Genomic DNA, 23198 nt, shown 5'->3' with positions numbered 1-23198 from the left:
TTATATTTTACGGTAACCGAATTATGGAGTCAAATATCGGTAATAGGGATGGTGTGAACGTGAGGTTCACGTTCGCGTTCTGTGTGTGAACCTAGGAAATTTAGAGGTTCGCGTTCACAACAGAACCTTGGTAGGTTCTGCACTGTGAACCTTTTTTCATATATTACAATTTCCATTTCACTATAGCATCTTTGGTTCAAATTTATTGCATTTCAACCGTGGGCCACTCTATGCATGGCGCTGGCAGCATTATAGATCAACACTAAACAAGCATGCACCTTGACAATCTCAAAAGTTTTACTTACTTTGTTACAAAAGTTTACTCGGAATATCGAGCTTTCCGTTTGTAAATATTTAGTGACTTTCTGCTGTGAGTTTGACCCGCAATCACTCAACATCACGAGCGAAATACATAGTCAGCGAATGATGCTTATTCAATCAATCAATGAGATTCATATCGTTTTCTGATGCAAAAAATCTAGCAGGCGTACGGGGTCAATCTTGACTTCATATCATTACTGCATCGTTATAACCTAATCCGTGCGATTGAGGTGTTGGCTACTGCTGTATAACTTGTTAATGGGGTAATATTGGTAGCAAGTGCAGAAACCCGTTTTACACTCTGCTCAATATCAATGTAGCAATACTCAAACGCCGAATACATTGTCCGGTCTGGCCTAGACTGTCAAGGCGTAAGCTTATATTCCCTGGTAACTCCCCGTTGAAATTGTTGGCAAAGCGACGGAAGATATTGATTTTAAATGGAGTAATATGTCCTTTGATTGCTCAGTTGATACATTTAGCGACGTTTAAGACGCCAATATGTATTTCGGCATTGTGGCATTATGTGGCCCGAGTCGTCGCTAGGTATCGCGTACATTAATATAGGCTATCACTTCATTGAAAGATAGGGTTGTAATTAGCAGTATGATGTCACGTGACGTCATGAGGTTCACGTTCGTGTTCACACAGAACCTTTCAAAAAGGTTCGCGTTCACACGAACCTGAACCTTTCAGAGGTTCACACCATCCCTAATCGGTAATCACAATCAATGATATGAAAAATAGATTGAAATAGTTTCAACAAATCAAGCAACACAGATTACTTGACATCTCCTTGCAATCAAATATTTTCTGGGATTCGTATTGACTAGATATTGATCATCAATGATATTTTAGTTCTATATCTTTGGTGTCTACATTCCGTCCGTAAAATTTAACAGTTTATGAACTTCATGTGATAATAATTATTGTTAATCACAAAGCTGCCTCTTGGTTTGGTAACTTCTGGAACAATTTGATGGATAATGTGTCGCCTTTTTGTACTTTCCAATTTCTGTCGATATTCGCCAAGAATTTGTTATGTTATTGCATTATCGATTTTTTTTTCTCAGCGTTCCGGAGATATAGAGTCAATTGCGTAATCCGCACTGATGATTGCTTTATCCTGTAAAGATTCTTGCTAATCATGAGATCATCTCCTTTTGGATTACACCAGAATCAGCGCGACTGTAGCTTTCAAATAAGATCAACTTTATTAAATTTGAGCGCTCGGGTCGTCATCTATATGGGATTAGCAATTACGTTGCCGTTTCATGCTATGAAGCGACAACACATCTGCGAATGTAGCATCACTCGACCGTGAATCACGTGTTGCGCATCTATCCGTCGGTTAGTTATCTATAATTGCACCCTCAGTCTTCGTGAATAATACAGAAACATTGAAAATAATACAGAAACATTGAATTGTTGCAATATCACAGGCACGATTGGATCGTATGTGTCAGCTTTGCAATATTGTGTATTGGTTAGAAAATAAGGATGTACAATTGTACATGTAACCCTGATACACATGTGCCACTGCACTGCCATATGTTTATGTCGGACAGCAGACATTCAAAAAAGCTAAAATATCTAAATAATTTCCCGGATAACCCTGGCATAGTCAGCGATGGGCAAGGAGATGATGGGGGTAAGATACCGGAGTAGATTGGAGCTTACATATGTTAGCTGACAATTGCTCGAGTATCAAACGAGACAACCCACAGAATTATGAGTTATTAGCGTAAATTTGTACCCTGAGACTCGCACTTTTTCGTCCGGCAGAAGCAATATCAGTATAAATCAGCTAAATAAAACAGTGCAAATGTTTATTTGTAGTCTATTGATTTCCTTTCAACTGCTTGTGGTTTTTGAAGCGTTTTATACAATAAACACAAAATATTATAAGTATAGTACTTTTATGTGGGTTATGAGACAATGTGGTGGGTGCCAACCCAAAAACTTGACGTGACGGAAAAAAAACGGAAGTCATTTTTGAATTCAGCGCCCAAAAGTTAGTCGCTACTATTTGTCTGATCAAAGTCAACAAAAATTGTGTTTACCAGTGCTATCTTTTTAAAGCAGAATATTCATTATTGGTTCTTTCATATTGGTGTTACGTTTACTATCACAATTTAAGTTTATATATTTTTGATATCTTAATGCAGAGGTTCTCAACCTAGGGGTTGGTTACGTATTCTAGTGGGGTCGCGGAGACGCAAATTAAATAAAAAATTACTATTTCAAGAATGCCAATTAACCGAATGCTATCGTAAGCCCATTTCAGAAAATTTTGGTTTATTTTTCGAATTATAAAAAAATGACCCATAATGCGAACGCGGCAAACAAGGTACCTATACTTTATGTCAGTGCTTCTCAATCGGTGGGCCGCGAAGCTATTTCGGGTGGGCCGCAAAGACATTTTAAGAAACGATCACAGATCCCAATTTGTAGGTCTGTTCTCTACCACGCAAGTCGAAAATTAACGAAAAATGTCAAAATTTTCAACGTTTTCTTCCATTTTCGGATGATGATTCCGGAACATGTAATTGACGGAACTCCGGGGCTCGTGCACTTTCGGACCAAACTCACTACAGCCTTACGGAGAAAATATGTTTTGGTCCGAAAGTGCATGAGTCCCGTACTAGTCCGGTTTCATCAAATTCAGATTTGGGAATAAGGCTGCGTGATTCGCAAAATACCAGTTTTGAAATGGTAGTCACCTTTATAGCTCTCAGAGAAACGCAGAGATACCTCAAAAATGTGACTGGCGATACTGAACTTGAATAGTGCTTTCAGAACTATGTTGAGTGCAGTTGAATTTGTTACCTCAAATAATTTTCGTGGGCCCCTTATCAAATTTCCAAATATTCCAAACATTTTATATTCTCAAGATTAAAAAAGTAATTTCACATTCTCCTGCTCCAAATTAAATGGTTTTGCGCCACAAGCTGCGTCGCCGCGCTCACAATTCGCGAGTCAGATTTTCGTCACAATCATATTGATTGGAGCGTGAAATCCGACAGTGCGTTATTGTGTATGCGTGAGATTGAAATTCATTCTTTCTTCAAAGTCTTTGCGAACGTTGATCGGGAAATGCAGCAATCCAGCCCAATTACCGCAAATCAAGCTTCTCATAACCCGTTAATTCGACGTAATAGACCAGGGGTTCTCAACCGGGGGTCCGCGAAGCCATTTCTGGGGGTCCGCGACACCTCTAAATTTGCAATGTGATTGAAAACCTAATATGTAGTTTTTTAAATTAGGAAAAACATGAGGCAGTTTCGCTCCACAATTGCCAAAACCTCATTTTTGGGCAGATTTATCCCTCTTGAAATTTTTAGCATCATAATCATTGCTTATAGTATGTGAGCAACACACCCTAGCAAAACACGCAATCAAAAATTATTAAAAATACTCCTCATTTACTGAAATAAGTCTTATTGTGATCGCAATTATAGGAGAACGGTATATTACTGGAGTCGAGAGGGCCGTGTAAATGCTTTATTCAAAGCTATTGGCTATAAACGTGGGGTCGTTTGTCTTTATTCTGGGGTTAGCGGTCAGAAATGCACGTGAAGACGGCTTATTCTGCATATGACGCGAAACAAAAGGTTAACTCAACAGAAAGTAGACGTGGAAACCAGTTTTCCGAGCAACTACCACCCAGGGAAATGGCCTTTTTGTAGTAAATTCACCAGCGATCGGAGTTGGGGAAAAATCCCGATTATATGTCCTCTTTTTCAGATCCCCAAATAGCCTATCGGGTGAAAATTTGTGTCGATATTGATAAAGGGGTGGTTAGTCGAAAAAGGCTGGGAACCACTGTTATAGACTGATTTCATTCACAAAATTTAACGTCTAGATCAGTGGTTCCCAACCTGGGGGTCGCGATCCCCTTGGGGGTCGCAGAGCATTTTATAGGGGGTCGCGAAGCTATTGCTCATGCAACAACAAAAGTGAATGTAAGTAGGGCGAGGTACCGGTCTGCTAGTAGTAGGTGCCTTATTGTGTGTCACTCATCCAGTATGCGTCCACTGTGATGTAATAAATATGACTGTAGGTCCTACAGTAACGTTTATTACATCACAGTGAACGCATACTGTGTAGGACTAAGCGTTCAGTCACTGTAAATTGAAACTCTATTAACAAAGTAGCCTTGTATATTAGACAACAGAGATCACAGATCAGTCAAGACTCGAGATTGCTAAAAAATAGTTAAAGGGAGCATCGTTCGATGGAGAAAAAACGAAAATACATTGAAGAGTACATTAACCTCGGCTCTACTTCTTTTTTGACCAATGGTGTTGAGAAGCCACAGTGTGTTCTATGCAACGTTGTTCTTAGCGCAGAATCATTGAAACCATCAAAATTGAAACGCCATTTGGAAACCAAGCACCCTCAACATGCTAAAAAGGATGCAGCATTCTTTAAGCGCCATGAAGCTGGTCTCAAGCGGCAACGGCTTGATGCTACTGGAAACTTTTATCAGGTAAATGTGGCTGTACTTCAGGCGTCCTATGAAGTCGCACTGGAAATTGCCAAAGGAAAGAAACCTCACACTATTGGGGAAACACTTGTGAAGCTATGCTTGTTAAAAACAGTAAAGCTGGTTCTCGGGGATGCAAGTGCGGCGAAAGTTAAACAAGTCTCTCTTTCTAACAATACCATCAAGAGACGCATATCGGATATGTCCAAAGATGTAACAGTGCAAGTGATACAGGAGATCAAGGCTTCTCCGATGTTTTCAATTCAGGTAGACGAGACAACAGATGTTAGCTCATGTGCTCAGCTTCTCGTTTTTGTCAAGTATATCAATTCCGGTGACTTCAAAGAGGAATTTCTTTTCTGCAGTGAGCTGGAAACTACTACAAAAAGTGCAGATGTTATGAAGAAGATGACAACTTTTTTTGAATCTGCCCAACTTGATTGAGAGAGAGAGAGAGAGATATGATATTCTTTCTCGCCTGCACCATCGAGATGCTTTGGCGACGGAGTTGCGATACGGCCCCATGAGGTCATCTAGTCTGCGCCCCCGTTTTTTTTCTCCTCCATGCTATCCGTGATTGCTGAGCGCCTAGCAGGATAGCTGCGGATACCATTTTTCGAGTCTTGGGTATGACCCGGCCGGGGATCGAACCCACGACCTACCGCTCGAGAAGCCGGACGCATAACCATTACACTATCTCGCTCGTTTGGGGAGTTTGTACAGATGGCGCCCCTTCTATGTTGGGATCGCAGTCTGGCTTTCAAACACAAGTTAAGGGGCTTGCACCTGAAGCAAAGGGAACGCACTGTTTCATCCATAGATATGCACTTGCCAGCAAAACATTACCAGCTCAACTAAAAGATGTATTGAATTCTGTGGTGAGAATCGTAAATTTTATCAAAGCAGGAGGTCTCAGCTCACGTCAGTTCAAAGAACTTTGCAAGGATATGAACTCAACACACGAAACGTTGCTTTTCCACACAGCTGTTCGTTGGCTCTCCAAAGGGAACGTTCTTAATCGCGTTTATGAGATGAAGGTTGAGATTCAGGCATTTTTAGAATTTAAAAATAAAAGGGAATTTTTGTCATACTTCAATGATGATAAGTGGATGAACTGCCTGGCTTATTTGGCGGACATATTTGAAAAATTGAACTGCCTAAATCTGAAACTTCAAGGGAAAGACACAAATATTATACAACTCAATGATAATGTCAAGGCATTTGTCTCAAAATTGAAAAACTGGCAGCGAACAGTGCATATTGGGAACAGTGCTATGTTTGACAGATTGTCCAGTGTTTCTTGCATCGAAGAAACGGGTGAAGAGTTCGAAGATTTAAAAAAATTGATTGTGGCACACCTGCAGACCATGGAGTCCGAGTTCCAACGTTACTTTCCAGAACTCGAAGAGCAAGAAGCTACACTTGTTCAAAATCCGTTTTCCGTTTCTTTGGATGCAAGTGGCAATCCTGATGAAATCCAAGATCAATATTTTGATCTTAAGAATGACTCATCTGCTCGAATTCGCTACTATGAAAATCCACTCTCTCAATTTTGGTGTGAAATGTATGATTCATACCCACAAATTTCTAAGCTGGCTTTTCAAGTGTTACTGCCCTTCGCTACGACGTATCTATGCGAGAGTGGGTTTTCAGCTCTTCTACATATGAAAACGAAGGAAAGAAATAGAATGAATGTAGAAGACGACATGAGACTGGCTCTGTCTACCCAGCAAACACAAAACCGTAAAAGGATCATCCGGGATCATCTCGATTAGGTTCTGATTTTGTAAGTGTCGAGGGAATGTCTAAAATACGTAGTAGGATGGTCTTGTGGTTATATTCAATCAGAATAAATTCGTACTCGGTGTTGTTCCATCTCATGCATTAGGCTTTGTTATATCCGGTAGTTAACCTAATAATGCAAATTTTCTATCTCTCGCTGGTATGACTAAAATACGTAGAAAGGATGACTTTGTCGGTACATTCAATCACGATGAATTCCCATCCGGTTTTGTTCGATCTCATGCAGTAGCTTCGTTCTATCCATTAGAAAACAATGTTCTCCCTTCGTTTTATTGCGTGAGGATGTCACCGGTGTTGTATATTCGTGTTGTTGCTCTAAGGTCGAACAGTTTTGTTTTCTTCTGATATATATGATCTTCATTATATATATATTCGCTCTTTCGGTAATCTCGCATGTTCAACGAGTATGGCTAATAGTTTTATTCAGAGAATAACTAAATAAGTGAGATGTTGTACGTTTAGGAATATGATTATCGATGCGTGACTTCTAGAATATTTCGGCGATTCAAATTTTACGTCATCGCGCCGGACAAAGATTTGACGCGCAACAGGTCGCAGCCAGGCATAGTTGGCTCTTTCTGTATGGTAAATGCCGTAAATATATAGGAATTGTGACTGACTGAGGTAGCGGGTTAAAGGTATATACGCAGTAGCATATAGCTTATGGGGTATTTCGAATTGCCTGTAGTATATGACGCCTAGAGCTGTTTGACTTTCTGCAAAACAGGTGTAGACAACTATAGAAAAGTTTCAGCTTTTCCAGGCTAGAATTAGAGCTAAACCGTTTTTTCCGAATTAGATTACAATTATATTACTGGCATTTCGCTCTAATTTAGTGAAATTAGACCACTATAATTATCTAGTTGTCCAAGTCGCTTCAAACATCTGAATTACCGGTACCTATACCTACGGTATATCATAATATTTATGCTTGAATTTTCTAGGTATATAAGTCATATAGATACATACCTGTAGAACACTGATTCGTGATTTTATAAAAGTTGGTGCAAGAATGGACATTTTCAACTTGATGTTGATTAATGGAGCAAAATTTGATATTTGAGTGCAATTATACCTCGAATCCAGTGACAAGATTACTAATCGTTGAAACCAAAGGCAGCTTGTTTATGTTGGCCCGGAGAATTTGGCTAGCCAGACCATATTGATAGAATATGGTCACAGTAAGATAATATTTTGGGCTAATTCACATGAACTTTCCAACATTTGATTTGATATGTCCGCTAAAACAAGTTGTTATTCTGCTTTCGAATAAGACCTAAATTGCTGATTTCAATGGTAACTGTGTTTGTCAAAGGCTGTAAAGGTAATTTCTTTTCCATGTTAGATGTTTGTTTGTTTGTTTGTGGTGTTCATGGTGGTGGTTCGACTACACTGGTCATTTTACACCAGGCCGGTTCTTATTATTATCATTCCGTATCTGCCCGATTACTAGTGAACTCGGCACTTAGAGAATTCGGCCGCACAAACTCGGCACTTGGTGAATTCGGCCGTGGTAGATCTGGTAGCGGTACCGGTCGCCATGATTGGTTACTGGAATGTTTGCCGGTGAACTTGGCACTTTGAGTGGTTGTCAATGTTGTACGGGGGTCAAGGCATGCGTAGATCACACAGTCACGGCATGATTAGATCACAGATTGCGTAATCGCGGGAAATAACGCGACGCTCTTCACTTGGTGAACTCGGCCCTTGGAGGAATTGGCACTAGAACACCTTCGCATTAGAAATGCATTTAATATGAATGAACAGTCTCAAAAAGGAAATTTAAACGTGTCGTGGCTCGCGGTAGATCTCGTAATCTTGGGATCCTTCAACCCTGTTATCGAGACACCCTAACCCCAGAGTGGAATCGTCTTTCCAAAAACAAAAAATAATTTATTTTGACGCGATCATGCGAAACATTTGTTGATGAGGAACACTGGCTTGTCGTGATCGATAAACGAAGAAGCGCCGCTTGATCTTCCACATTTTTGATCTCACATAGAACGCCAAGATCCATCTTCTCAAAACTTACACGACACAGGCCCGTCACTCACGCCATCGATTCCAAGCAGACCGCGCGTGGTCGGTATATGAGCGCTGCGTTATTTCCCGTGGCTACGCAATCCGTGATCTAATCACGCCGTGACTGCGTGATCTACGAATGCCCTGACCTCCTTACAAGATTGACGAATCACTTGATAATACTATTATTAGTTTAATAATTCATATTAATAGGTGTTAATACACTTCATTACAAAATTTCCCGAGGGCCGAATTCACCAAGTGCCGAGTTCATCGGCAACCATATGCCCACTTATAGCACGGCCCACTCCTAGGTTTTTTAAGACATGGCTATGCGGATCAGATGGCGAGGAGGAGCCTAGATAAACGGCCAACACTTCGGTAGGAATTATGGAGTCGACGTGTCAGGCTCGAACCCGCAATTCATTGGTGTTTAGCTATAATGGAGGGTACCACAACGTTATCTCGCAATACCTTGTAAAATAGGACCGTAGCATTTGGCATTTCGTGTGGCAATTGACTTTTGTGTGGAAAATTGTGTTCGTTTTAGAACTTATCCGAAACTTTTATTCCGCCATAGATTGTATATGATAAAACGAAGCCACTCACCACAAAGGAGGATTTAAAGAAGTTTGATGACATATTGAATGAAAGCAAAAGCCTTTGCAAGAGATGTGGTATGTTGAATCTGTTTTGTTATTTTCAAATGCTTGCCGATAGCAGACGATATATATAAACGTAAGATGTGGAATCTATCAAGGTGTAATGTTTATTATTTTTAGAAATTCAGTCAGTCAAAGTGGACGATCGTATTGCTTGGATTATATTTAGGCTTATTTTAGCATCTTTGAGATGCAACTCTGAACGTGGACGGTCATGAACAGTCGACTAATTCTGTTCCTATATTGACATATCAGACATTTGCACTCGTACCGTTGGCGGCGACAATATTGGTCAGTCAGCAAAAAGCATCATGAAGAAGGTTGCCAGTCTGGTGAAATTATAGCAGAGTCGGAAAGAATGGGAAATATGCTTTCATCAACCTCCATTTGAACAAGATCACATATAGTAAGAGACATTCATGATATGCTGCAAATGTCACTGTGTTCTTTGTCTAGTCACCCCACTCATGTAACTATTGAGGCTTCATGCCAGGATTGTAACCAAGTCACAAGGCTCCGAGTCGCAAGTCAATCCCACTTTTTTAGTTTTGACTCGAGTCATTTTCAATTCACCACCGAGTCAAGTCCGAGTCCAAGTCAGCGAGCAGCGGGCCGAGTCCGAGTTATGGTATTATGACTCGAGCCAGAGTCATTGTGTTAGCTGCTCAGTTTCCAATTTAAGTCTTGTTAAACCAACTTTTTGTATATTTTTTGTGATATCGAGTGGGTCGCATTTATAATATACGAATTTTCCTTACTTTTAGCAGTTTCTGGCCGCATTTTCAAATACCAGTATCAATAGACGAAATCCCAATATCGATTTGCTGTACTATTCTTTGAAATAATAATGAAATGTCGGTCTTGGCCGTCTGAGTCTCAAGTCATGCGCAATGAGTCGAGTCATTTCAGTACTTTGAGAAGAAGACCTGAGTCAAGTCGAGTCAACAGAAAATCCTGACTCGAGTCTTACAACCCTGCTTCATGCAATGAGCATTTACTTTGAAGATAAATAGTAACTAAATAACTGGTTGGTGGTACAAAATTTTAATAATGCTTTCAAAAGTACCTTCATGATAAAAGTTATTGAAACCCGAAGAACTTTTCGCGTGCCTATTAAAGAGCTACCGGGACCATAAAGGAAGCAAAACAGAGTTGAATTCAAAACCAGATGGAGAATTATGACGCATTAATGTCGAATTTAGAAATAACATCAATGGAGCCAGAACACAGCAACAATGCAGTGCATAACAACGGTTGCGTAAAACAGTATGACAGCGTGACACAATTCTTTAATTATTTATTATAGTGGTGCCACCGTAAATACTATTTTATTAAAATCCGAATTTTTCGATAGCAATAACTCCGCTTCCATTTGTTTGAATCGAACCAAATTTGATGAACATCGTTTCTATACATAACCTAACACTTTTATGGGGTGAACAGAAAATTTTCAAATTTTTTCTACTTATTTTTATATAATAAATAGAAACTTTCTTTTCCTGTAGCAATGCGGCTACTGGTTGGAATTGAACCAAATTTGGTGTGTAGGCTTGAATTAGGTAACCTAACAATTTTATCAAGTAGCAAGAACGATTTGAGAAAAAAAAGTCATTTTTAAGAGCCCTAATGTCCATGTCGGAGAAACGTTTTAGGGTAGGCCTACTCACATGTCTCGCAGCGTTCTCTACATAATTGTCAATTGCGATACAAACTGTTCGCTTGTATTGGTTAAGCCATCCAACTTCGAATTGTAAAATGTTGGGAGTCTTGATATCAAATTTTTGAAAGGTGCACTTTGAGAAGATTTCGGAATCTGTCAAATTACACAAAAAAATTTAGCAAATTCTTTGACATATTTCATCCATTTGGGACTCGATCAACGTAAAAGAATTAGTAATTATTTTATACAATATATTGTAGTTGAAGTATAGTAATAATTCTTATGGTTACCGCACTTGTAACGTTTCACGGCCATAACTGGAATAATTAGAATGATGTAACTTTCAAATTGTCATGCATTTTGCAACAACATTGTTCTCAATTTTCAAGGTGCTGACCATTGGAGGAAGAATCACCCTTAAGCCGGGAACTCACGATCCGTAAACGCGGCCGACTGTTTCTCTCCTCAAGAGGAAGGAAGAGAAAAAGGGAGCAGAAATAGCAAGAGTGTGACAAGTCGTGTCCATTCGCTTTAATGCGTATTTCCATCCGCGAAGTGCGAAGTAGTAGGTGGGAAAACTAATGGGCGTTTGGTTAGCGATTTATAAGGTTGACTCCAGCGCTGTATTTGCTAAATGTTGCGGTAAAATAGGGGTGGTGTCATTTGGTATCAATATTGACTATTAAAAGACCATTTGTTAGTGGTCATGGATTTGTTTGACCAGTATGCAGTAATTTCTGATGGTCACTTCCCGGGCTTCTGTTCTCTAACCCCTCATGATTGTTATTCTGCTTCTAGTAAGACTGTCGATTCTAATGTTTTATCGTATCATTTGTCGGAGGTTTCGCTCGCTTTTTTTACAACGTTTTGCTCTCTGCTAGGTCAATTACTGGCTGAGTATCACTACAGCCTAAGAAACTGCACTAATTCTCATTTTAATGTCTTGCTGGTTATCTTGCTGTCAATTCTAATAATTTGTTAATGTCTATACCAGTGCCGCCACTCAAATGTTTTGTTCTCTGTACACAATATTGCTAGGTCTTCAGCTTTCCGGGCAGAGTATCATTCCACTTTCTAGACTTGAGTATATATCTCTCCAACTAGCTGCCAAATAACTGACTCATTTGGATTGTTGAATTGATCATTTTTGACAGAATGTGAAGAAATTTTAGTCAAGAATTCTTTTTGTGTTAGTGGCTGTTTTCAAAGATTGCTGAAGTAGTCATCGTTGATCTTGATAATCAAGTAGAAGTGGCGATTGAAGTCAGTTCTCTAGTCATATAATAACGAAAAATATAATAATAAAAACTTGAAAACTTGAGTGGAAATAGTCCAGAATCAAATCCATTTTAGTAAGTATGGGTGAAAAAAATGTAGGAGTCATTCGTTACTCGTTACCTCTGCCATTTTCGCAGTACGAATGTCTTAGCTAATAATCGTCATTTTCATTTTATTTCTACAGGGTGTTGAAAAGAAAACGCCAGAGGGATTATCATCATCAGACGATGAAACCTTCTGATTACTGACTGTTCTCATAGTTTCATTCATTGCTACTTGGCCCTACAAGTAATTTCGTTCGTTTCATTTTTTACACCGGCATTATTTACTTGCCAATTCGTTTTGAATTAAATTACCGCAAATGTGATTAATATGTAGTAGATAATGTGGTGTGTGTGTGTGTACGCAGCCGTGATCAGGTTACACCCAGTGGTAGAAAACAGGTTTTTATATCAGGATCTTCTTCTAATGTAGGATCTACATTCTACTCACCATGTTTAAAGGCTGTAGCATCTGCGTAATATTTACATTATTGAAGGACATGGAAAAGACGTTGAATTGAGTCGACACAAAATCCCCCTTTCTACGACCTGCCGAGATCTAATATCTACTATATCGGCTCGGCTTTTCTACGTCTTTGGTCTGTACTGTGTTTACTGGGTAGCACCCAACCTCGAATTTCACGGTTAGCTGCAGACCTACAAGGTCAACCATCGCATTGATTTGTCAATAAATGCAAGAAAAACATTTTTAGTGCTGCCTTTCTAATTATGCATTTTTTAAAGGGGGTCACCAAAAAAAACAGTTTTTTAAAGGCAATTATACATTTTTAAATGCAAGAAAAACATTTTTTAAGTGTGAGTCACGATATCTAAGAAATTTTTTAAAGGGGGTCACCAAGACAAAAAGGTTGGGAACCACTGGTCTAGATGCATATAGAAACCAGATGTATATATTAAGGCCCCAGAAGTTGCATCGCTTACCCTCTGGTGGGCTCAAAATCAATGTTTATTTAGATGGGCGGGGGCTGAAAAAGCACATAAATGCACCGACCTAACATTATCTTAACATTATTACCTGATCCGGATCGTGACCACCTACAGGGTCGATTGGCATAGGTTTGATAGTGTGACGTCATATTGACAGACAATGTGTCATACCTCATTTTAAAATCCGCTAGTGGACGCTAAAGAGTGTCCGGAATTTGCTCCACAAAAATATGGTAACCCAAAGCTAGGGTAGTGAGTGGTATAGCAGTTTCGGCTTACCAAACTATCGCAGCGGACGTCATTTTAGCAGTAAACAGCAGTAGCCTATACCAGGTTTCTGCTGTTTAGTCTACAACAGAATAAGCTGTGGGGAAGGCAGCATTTATTACGTACTGAAACTGATCGCAGTGCAGTCGACACTTGGGTTAAAAAGTAGTAAAGCTATAAATCATTGATCAATTTATCTAAATTATGCTGCAATTATGGTTTTAGCTACTAATAAGCCTAAATCTGACTAGTTAAAATAAGCAGGCGTAAATCGTTTTTCGTGACGATTATGAGAGAGAATTCAAAGGTATCAAACGAAGCTTGAAGGACGAGTGTTTCGCACATTGCCATATCTGCAATGGGAACATTAACCTGGAGGCCATAGGAAAGACCACTATTTCAACTCACATTGCTACCCCAAACACAAAAAGTGTCTCGTAATGATTAATTCGAGCCAGTCGATGATTATTGTTTTTTTTCACAAGTCGATAAGCACCAACGAACACAGACTACAAGGCAGCTGCTGCTGAGCGTACCTGGGCATTCTATACTGTCAAACACCATGCAGCAATCATTCCTCACCAAGGATTGCACATGCAGCGCAATTGCTCAAAGCAATATTCCCCGATTCCAACATCGCAAAGAAGTTTGCTTCGGCCAGGACCAACACTACAAGCATTGTGTAGCAGCCCTGGTGCTGCTGTCAATTTTGTTATTATTGTATCTGTGGTCATGAACTGTACACGTGGTTTCTTGTGATCGTGATATCATAGTGTCCTATGCGGTGTCTCTGTCTACCAGAGATGAGCGGATTTGAAATTTCTATGTCCTAATCCAATCCAAATCAGAACCTTAAAATCCTAATCCATAACTTTTTCATATTCAAGTCCATGTCCAATCCTAATCCGATTCCAACTGGAAATTCAGAAAAAAAACTAATTTATGCGATGGAGGGATTCGAAAATTTTCTTTCACAACCAACGATTCACTTGATTCAAGATAACCTAGTAACCATAAGTACATTAATAACTGATCTGAATGAAAGTTTGTCGCCATTCGCCACACGACATTTCAATCCCCCAGAAAATAGGTAAATCCAATCCAAATCCTAATCCGTTCTGAAAAAAATGTCTAATCCAAATCCAATCCAAATCCGACAAAATTTCACAAATCCTGTTTTTTAAAAACCTAATCCTGCTCATCTCTGCTGTCTACACAAGCAAATCTCACGGCTCAGTGAAATCGATTTACGTCACACTTTCCATTTGGCTGAAGGCAATTTGACGATAATTTTTGACCGACTTGCCGAGCATCAAATTTGATAAAATGGGTATCAATCGAAAGCTGCGGCTGTACTGATTACGAAAATATAAATTTTCGTTCGTGGCCCTGGAACCCCCACAATCAGCCTCGAATTTTTAATTGTTATGAAGAGTGGTATAGTGACGCAACAATGCTGTCTGGCGAAACGAGAGCGTAGGTCAGGAGCAAATGATGGCTGCGCGGCGAGAGTGAGTGCTCAGCTGGCCTTTACTCTTCATTCAGTGCGTATTCCTCCTCTTTACATCGCCTGGGCCAGGGGAGGGCAAACTATGGCCCGCGAAAGCCTCAAGAAACGTTTTAAAAATATTGATAAAATGCGTTCCAAAAATCAAATTACTGTTGGTACTTCAGTACACTTTTTCTTAACATATAATAACATGATAATGATACGGTATATGATCATATCATATCCATCGTATTTTTTTCATTGATGGCGCGATTGCCCGACCGCGAGGCCCGTGCACTTTGCAAGGCTTTATTTGCTAAACATCACAGAAAGTGGAAAGTAAGCGACGTAATTCGGACCACGAGTATGGTTTTAGATTGGCAACACGAGCAAGTTTTTTACTCATAACGCATGCTGCTAAGGATAACCTGATGATTGATTCGTGGCATGGGAACGATTCTTAGTTCGCGTACATTTTGTAAAATAATCATTTGAATAAAAAACAATGAATAAAACATTTGTTACCGCGCTTCAAGTCACGCCACCGGCAAACCTCTCGCGGCACCTACGTTAAAAATCATTGTTTACGGGAAATTCATGTGGCCATCATGAACGTTGAAAAACGCTACTGTGACGTCATATTGATAACAAGTCGCTTGCGGCCCTTGCCCCACCACCCGATATTGTCACGAGCCGCCACTGGCCAGTGAAGAAATACGAATTTTCGATAAAGCCTCCACAAACGTTTCTTGGATCTCGCATGGTTTCTCAATAAATTACGGCATGATGTGTGGATGTACGTCTTATGGCCATTTTTCTGAAAAGTTGTGATCAGCGTTTCACAATTCAGTTTCAAAGCATCATCAATTATAGTGTCCAAAGTAGGGTTGCATTTAAAGCCAACGGTGTTTTGAAACACTTTTTTTAAAACATATTTTAAACGAAAGCCTTATTAAAAAACAAAATTGTATTGTTTTCAAGTTATAAAATTATGCCATAATTGTGTAAATACTTACCAAAAACATCTTGTATGATCACACGGACAATTACCACCCAATTTAGCCGACGTATATCGTTATGGGATGGTTGGAACCCTCAAAAATAGTCGGTTCAACAGTTGCAGTACATATATTTTGTCAAAGGGGCTATATTTACCCTATATTTTCAATGGTCAATTTCAATCCATTATGACGTCACAATTGAATATACGTGACGTCATGACTTAAGAACAATGAAAAACATGTTTTAAATTAGGGCCTTGTTTTAAACATGTTTATTTTTAGTTGATTTTTTGTTTTAAATGCAACCCTAGTCTAAAGGGTGTGTGGTACTATCACTCTCGCAGAAATGAGCTCCCGAATGACACAGTGAATCTCCAGTACGATAGCCTTTTCTACACTTAACACAAACTGCTGTTTCTTTGCACTATCTAAAAATCAAGCAAGGTAAATGAAACAGACCATAGTAAGTAAACAATAACATAATGAAGTAATAACGGACAACAACAGCTCTACTTGCGCCCCCCCCCCCCCCATCCCCCTGTCTTGCTCACTATTACTGCCTAAAACAGATATATAATTCTATTTTATTTTCATATATTCCTTTTGCATCTATATCCTGCTTTTCTGTTGAAAATTCATTAGTTTCTAGCATTTTGTTCATATTTTTATAATAATTTTTTCCCTAATTTCAATTTTTACCCCTTGGCACGTTTTTGGTCATAACTTTTTTTCCCCAAGGTAAAAAAAGTGACGAAACCTATCACTGAAAAGCTGCTAAAATTATCTTTCCAACAGTATATAATACGTCTTTATAAGAATTTTTTCTAGGTTAAGCCATTTTTAGACCAAATTCTACAGGACTATATACATATATTAACTCTTAGTGGCGCGGAGCTTATGATTTCAGTAATCGAAAAAATCATCTTTCATCACTCGAACCGAATTATTAGAATTATTAGTCAGTTCATATTCGAGTGTACTCGAATCACTGAGCCCAGTCCTAACCTACCACACAGAAATGCCACCGCAAACCTCATTTATACTGAAACAAAAGACCAATAACAACTTTTGACGAGAGTGTGCTACTGTGCTTCCAAGTGAACAGGTCTGTGCGTCTACAGTAACTGGGTGAGTCGGAACTTTCGGGACATTTTTCAACTTACCATCATCAGTACTCGGTGTTGTAGTTGCTCTGGCATCAAGCTGATCTGTAAACAGTTTCATCATAATTTTCAAGATTTGCCGACCCAACTAGTGAATTTCATACTCGGTTTCGAAAAAAATTAACGCAGCTCTATATTATAGTCACTAGTCAGGCATGAATATTTTCGACATGTGGCAAGTTTTTCAGATTTTATTTTTGGAAGTCCTGGCACTGCCATGAATTTATATTTGTATACCCGAATTAACCATGTAAAACGCTTCAGTTTGACATTTCATATCAAACGAAAGTCGCGAAACGTACAGTATCCACTCTGTGTCATCAAACAGCGAGAATGAAAAACGAATTTAATGATGTTTGAGAGTGAATGCACCTGATACAAAAGCCACCGATTCTACCATATCTAATCTCAATAGTCGATTCGATATGCGTGCAAAATTGCCTGCATTCATACAGATCATAATACCGCTTACGATAACAATTCAAAGTGGTTACTGCCACGTAATGGTTGGTTTGATGTTTGAGTTTCTAATTTCCTGTTTGCATTGTTTCAATCAACATTCGATACCATCCTGTAAGTAGATAATTATTATAGGAGTTTTTCGGACAGGATCACGGGCATTGCTAAAATCCTGCCTAGGCGTCGGACCGAAGTCGGATCAGAGCTTTGAAAAAACAGAACTGGAGTAGGACCAGAGAATTTGTCGATCTGCTCCTCCCAATATGTATGTTACTCATGGGGGTTTGCTTCTTGGCGACTGACGCCTTTGGTACTAAGTATGTTCATTCATGAAAGTATATCGCTATTATCCAACGTGACACAGTCTATCGGTGATTGAGCCATGCATATATTTTCCAATATCAAGTAAAAATTGAATGGAAATATATATACGCATGGAGCTAAATGCAGCATGGGTCGCGCGTGGCTGCTACATCATGAAATAAAATGCACTCATAGCGGTCACAGCACGAAAATGACTATTCATTGAGCTATATTCAAAAATTACGGCGGTCGTTCACGGATTGAAAAATAAGCTGATTGCAAACGAAAACCATGCTGTTACGGGTTTGTGCCATTATATTCAATCATTGTAGTAAAGGGTGGGGTTTGATTTATACCGGCGTTATCAACCGTCAAGTGTGGACAGGCTTCTGCGCCTAAAACTCGCCACACGATCATTTCACGAGCCGCTCAGAAACAGACAGTTTCTACATCTGGTTCTGGACATGATAAAACTAATCATGCCTGCGCAGGTGCGCATAGATGATATCGAGAAATAGGTCTAGATCAATTTTATGACTATAAAAATGAACCAGTGATGGAATATTATCTTACCCATTAGGAGAAGAATAGCCAAGAAAGTTGCCAAATTGGTTCCAGATCCACTACTGCGGGAAAGCTGCGGCTCGGGCGGGTAAGCATAACCAGCGTCGACAAATTCGTATGTTATTTCAGGCTCAGGCTGGCTGATAAACTGAATGATTGGTGGTTGAGGCGGAATGATTTGCGGTTGAGGCTGGTAGTTAAACGGAATACTTTGTGGCCGAGGTTGGTAGATAGACGGGACGTTTAGAGTCTGACGCTGGTCGCCGAACGGAGCAGAAATGACGAGTTGCTGAAAACAATCACGCAATGTTGTTTAATCAGTCGCTGGCGATAGACGGAGCTTGTGACACGGTTGATAAAGCGCCACGCCAAGTCATTGATGAGAGCGGGGATGATTCTCCTCTCTGCCAAATTCCACGTCTCGGGGTTTATGTCGGACTGTGGACTGCTTTCCACCCGTATCTTATTGCATTGGAGAACTACCGTAGTGTACAAATCCTGGATAGGCGATAAACGTCTTTGTGGTGTCCAGAGATGGCCAGTACCGCAACACTTCTAATATTTATAAGTATTCACGTATGTTTGCCTGCACGATCTACTTAACCGACAAGATGGCGTAATGGTGAAGCGTCTGGCTTCTTGATCGGTAGGTCGTGGGTTTGGTCCCTGGCCGGGTCAGACCAAAGACCTGATTAGTAACACTGGTATCCATGACTTCCCTGCTTGGCGCTCATGCATTACTGGGATAGCATGGAGGGGTGGTGCAAGTAAAAGCTATATCTGCACCTGCATATCATGCACTCATGGTATGCATATGCACAAATCGTGTGTATGTATATCATGAGTTGGTGTATGCCGCAAAAACATCAAGGACAAAGATAAACTACATCCTTTCCTTTTCTACTTATTCGAATGGCTCTTGGATTCAACACCATTTAGTTTTTACACAATAGTTTGGGATAGATTTGCCTCACTTCTGCCATTGAAATCGTTATAAAGACCATGCGATGCAGCCTCTGTTGTCCGATAATTACGGGTTTTATTTTCTTAAATTGAACTTATTCACAGCAGCAGACATGCTGTGTTTGTCACGAAGATATTTCGATTTTGAAAGCCATTACCCAAGCCAGCGAGTGACTTCTTCTGAACGACCTAATCGAGAACTAACGTTTCTCAAATTACTTGGTAATTTTCAGACTTTTCTTGTTACGTTTCTAGCATTTATAAAGCGACTTGAAGATCACTGTTCTTGTAATTGAGTGGAAATTTTTACCATCTATGGTTGGGATTCTAGGATGTTAATAATAATAAAATAAATCGCTAGGTATATCATGTTTGTCGTTTTACGAAAATGTGAGCACGGATGCGATCACTAGGTATATCATGTTTATCGATTACGAAAATATGAGCACGGATGCGTTCACTAGGTGTATCATGTTTATCGATTACGAAAATATGAGCACGGATGCGACGAGTGTATATCATGCCCTCTGGTCATATTTGACCCGTGGTACAATGCTGTGCGCAGTGCAGCTTGCGATATATGGTGGCAAGCGGTGATATCTTTGGCTATATGCCGAGATTCTGGAACCTTTTCCTTGAAAGAGTCATATTGACCCCATATTTTCACTTGTAATTCTCAAGGAGCCATACAACGATGTCAATCAACTGCTACGTGACAACTGAATATTCGTGACGTCATGGTTCACTACAAGGGATTTGTCATTTGATATTATAGCACCTGTACTAATTAAGCCGATTGACATTTGATCACGCGAAACATTAGCTTAGGGTCGGGAAGCTTATACAATGTATATATTTTAAATTTTATTTTCGTGAGAGTCATATGATAATTTTCTAAACTTAGGGCAATTAAAAGGTATGATTTAAAGCAAAACCAACAATTGAAGGCAACAGTAAAATGTGAATCTACGGCCTATTTTTCAACATTTCCATTTGTACCGTTAAAAGCTGCTCTCCAAGGAATCCATGCAGCACACTCTAGGGTAGGCGTAACTCAATTGTTCTACTGGCAATCACGCACGGGTCAGTCAATTCTTCCGACCAGCGATAATATATTCAGCGACTGATATCATTACTCACTAGTTCTTCGGCGGCAACACGACGTTGCGCTACAAGCCTGCATTTTACCGGCAGTGCCAGCAGCTACCGGACAAGAGGGAATGGGGATGACTATTAATGTTGGTAATTTAACTTTGTAATTGGGAATGTCACTTTTAAAGGAGTTTATTTGTCGCCGGCTATCAGGAAAATAACAATATGATAATTAATATGTATCTTGTGAATCACTGCTTTTACATGTAATCGAGTATAAACCTGAAACGTTACTTTTGCAACTACTTGACCAACCATCGCTATCTACTTTGAGAGGAAATAACGATGTTTCATTTAGTTTTCAGCATACTTTGTTGGCCATTTTGCTCTCCGTGCCCCGAACACAATCAAGTAAATTTGCACCAAAAGAAAAAGGGAGCGCGATTTCCTCTCGCGAGATGCAAGCATAACACGATACTAGCCCATACCAAAGGATATAACAAATCATAAATTTTGAACGAAAACTTGAAACTATGTATTATTTTTATCATGGATCAATTCTATCGGACCTTTGCAATAGATTCCTCCCCTGCTCCTTCTTCGTTATCGATGATCGCCCCTGTGTAAGAAAAACAACACCAACTTTCAATTTGCATGGATGAATTTCGACGTAATTTGTAACACTTTGTAGCCCCCTTCTATCTCCCTTATCAATGGAGCTCAGCCATCAGCCATTTTCGGTATCAAGATTCTCTTCATATATATCCACATGAGAGGGTGCGTTTTTCTAATTTACACCAACCGGGATGGGTGTGAAGGCCTAATGACGTACCTCAAAGTGTCACCTGATTGATTTGCACCAATGGTGAGGATGGTATAGGTAGAGGCTACTTATTTCTCACACGTTTAGTTACATCGTTAAGTGGTGAATAATGTAGTAGACCTATACGTCTTACTTTCATAAAATAATATTTTGTACGATGATCGACAACTATACTTAGTTGTTGAAATCTGACTACTATAATTCTTATATTCTCAAATTTTGTCATTGGATGAGTCATTCTTCTCATTTTGAAATTTCCCAATTTTGCTTTATTTAGTACAGTGGTTCTCAAACTTTTTATAGACACGCCCCCTTGGTGATTGTGGAAAATTTCGGGGGCCCCTTATAGCAAACAACAGCAACAAGAATGTTAGCAATCACAACGTATAGCTTGTTGGCATTTAAAGTTATGACCGTTGAGACACCTCTTAAATATGAAACTCGAACTATACACAGAGCACTAACCATTAGCTGGAGGTAAATGGCACGCAGCGACTAAAAATTTTCAGTTGAATGATTCGTGGAAAATAATCATGTGCAATGGTATAGCCCGTAGCATATAAGTATTCTGTCGATTTTAGTGTATATACCAGTGGTTCCCAACCTTTTTGGATGTCGGAGCAGCATTTCAAACTTCAGAGTACGTATGGAGCCGCGTCAACGGACTCGAGTATGCTACTTGTTACAAAAATTCAGAGGTAGCTAGTAGGGATGGTGTGAACCTCCGAAAGGTTCAGGTTCGTGTGAACGCGAACCTTTTTGAAAGGTTCTGTGTGAACGCGAACGTGAAGCTCATGACGTCACGTGACGTCATATTGCTAATTCCAACCCTACATTTCAATTAAGTGATAGCCTATATTAATGTACATGTACACGATACTTAGCGACGACTCGGGCCACATAATGACACAATGCTTAAATACATATTGGCGTTTGAAACCTCGCTAAATGTATCAACTGCGGCAGTCAAATGATATGATACTCCCATAAAATCAATATCATCCGTCGCTTTGCCGACAATTTCGACGAGGAGTTGCCAGTGATAAGCTTACGCCTTAACGGTCTTCACCAGACCGGACAATGTATTCGGCGTCTGACTATTGCTACATTGATATTGGGCAGAGCGTAAAACATGTTTCCATATTTGGAACCGATATTAGGCTACCCCACAAGTGATACAGCTGTAGCCAACACCTCAATCGCACGGATTTTGTTTTAATGATACAATAAACATATGAAGTCAAGATTGACTGCTAGATTTTTTACATCAAAAAGCGATATCAATCTCATTGATTGGTTGAATAAGCATCATTCGCTGACTACAGGTACTGCATGTCGCTCGTGATGTTGTGTGATTGCGGGTCAAGCTCACAGCAGAGAGTCACTAAATATTCACAAACGGGAAGCTGGATATTTCGTGCAAACTTTTGTAACAAAGCAAGTAAAGTCTTCAAGATTGTCAAGGTGCACGCTCGTTTTGCGTTGATTTTTTATGCTGCCAGCGTCATGCATAGAGTGGCCCGCAGTTGAAATGCAATAAATTCGAACCAAAAATATCATATTGAAGTGAAAATTGTAATATATGAAAAAGGTTCACAGTGCAGAACCTACCAAGGTTCTGTTGTGAACGCGAACCTAAAAATTTCCAAGGTTCACACACAGAACGCGAACGTGAACCTCAAGTTCACACCATCCCTAGTAGCTAGCCTACCTCTGAATCTCGCTATTCAAAAGCATGCATATTTCTGTAGTTTCTAACGGTTATTTTGGCATTGATAGACGCCGATTGGCGAGTGCTATGCATTGTAATAAACTGAAAATGCATATCATTACTACATCATATATTATGT

The 23198-nt window shown here is 39.6% G+C and overlaps 1 protein-coding gene and 2 long non-coding RNA genes across 3 annotated transcripts in view; 1 reads left to right on the top strand and 2 right to left on the bottom strand.

Moving 5' to 3' along the window:
• The window catches only part of LOC145442218 (uncharacterized), a 50381-nt gene that overhangs the window by 11845 nt on the left and 15338 nt on the right, over positions 1-23198 (bottom strand). Inside the window, exons 2-4 of the mRNA XM_080320126.1 lie at positions 21095-21144; positions 18480-18759; positions 17145-17189 (exon numbers count right to left, since the gene is read on the bottom strand). Of these exons, the coding sequence (XP_080176252.1) occupies positions 17145-17189; positions 18480-18759; positions 21095-21144 (375 nt within the window). The remainder of the gene's footprint in view (positions 1-17144; positions 17190-18479; positions 18760-21094; positions 21145-23198) is intronic.
• LOC145442234 (uncharacterized) lies at positions 1701-17129 on the bottom strand. The gene is made up of 2 exons (XR_013915987.1): positions 12947-17129; positions 1701-5148 (listed from the first exon to the last, which is right to left on the bottom strand). It is a non-coding gene; the product is annotated as an uncharacterized LOC145442234 (long non-coding RNA).
• On the top strand, positions 7758-12606 carry LOC145442230 (uncharacterized). The gene is made up of 4 exons (XR_013915983.1): positions 7758-9312; positions 9553-9703; positions 11347-11526; positions 12420-12606. It is a non-coding gene; the product is annotated as an uncharacterized LOC145442230 (long non-coding RNA).

Source organism: Botryllus schlosseri, chromosome 7 (genome assembly GCF_051294905.1).
Source record: "Botryllus schlosseri isolate E-star chromosome 7, Bs_hap1, whole genome shotgun sequence".
NCBI lineage: Eukaryota > Metazoa > Chordata > Ascidiacea > Stolidobranchia > Styelidae > Botryllus > Botryllus schlosseri.
Note: the sequence above shows the minus strand (reverse complement) of the source record. Positions and strands in the feature narration are given on the sequence as shown.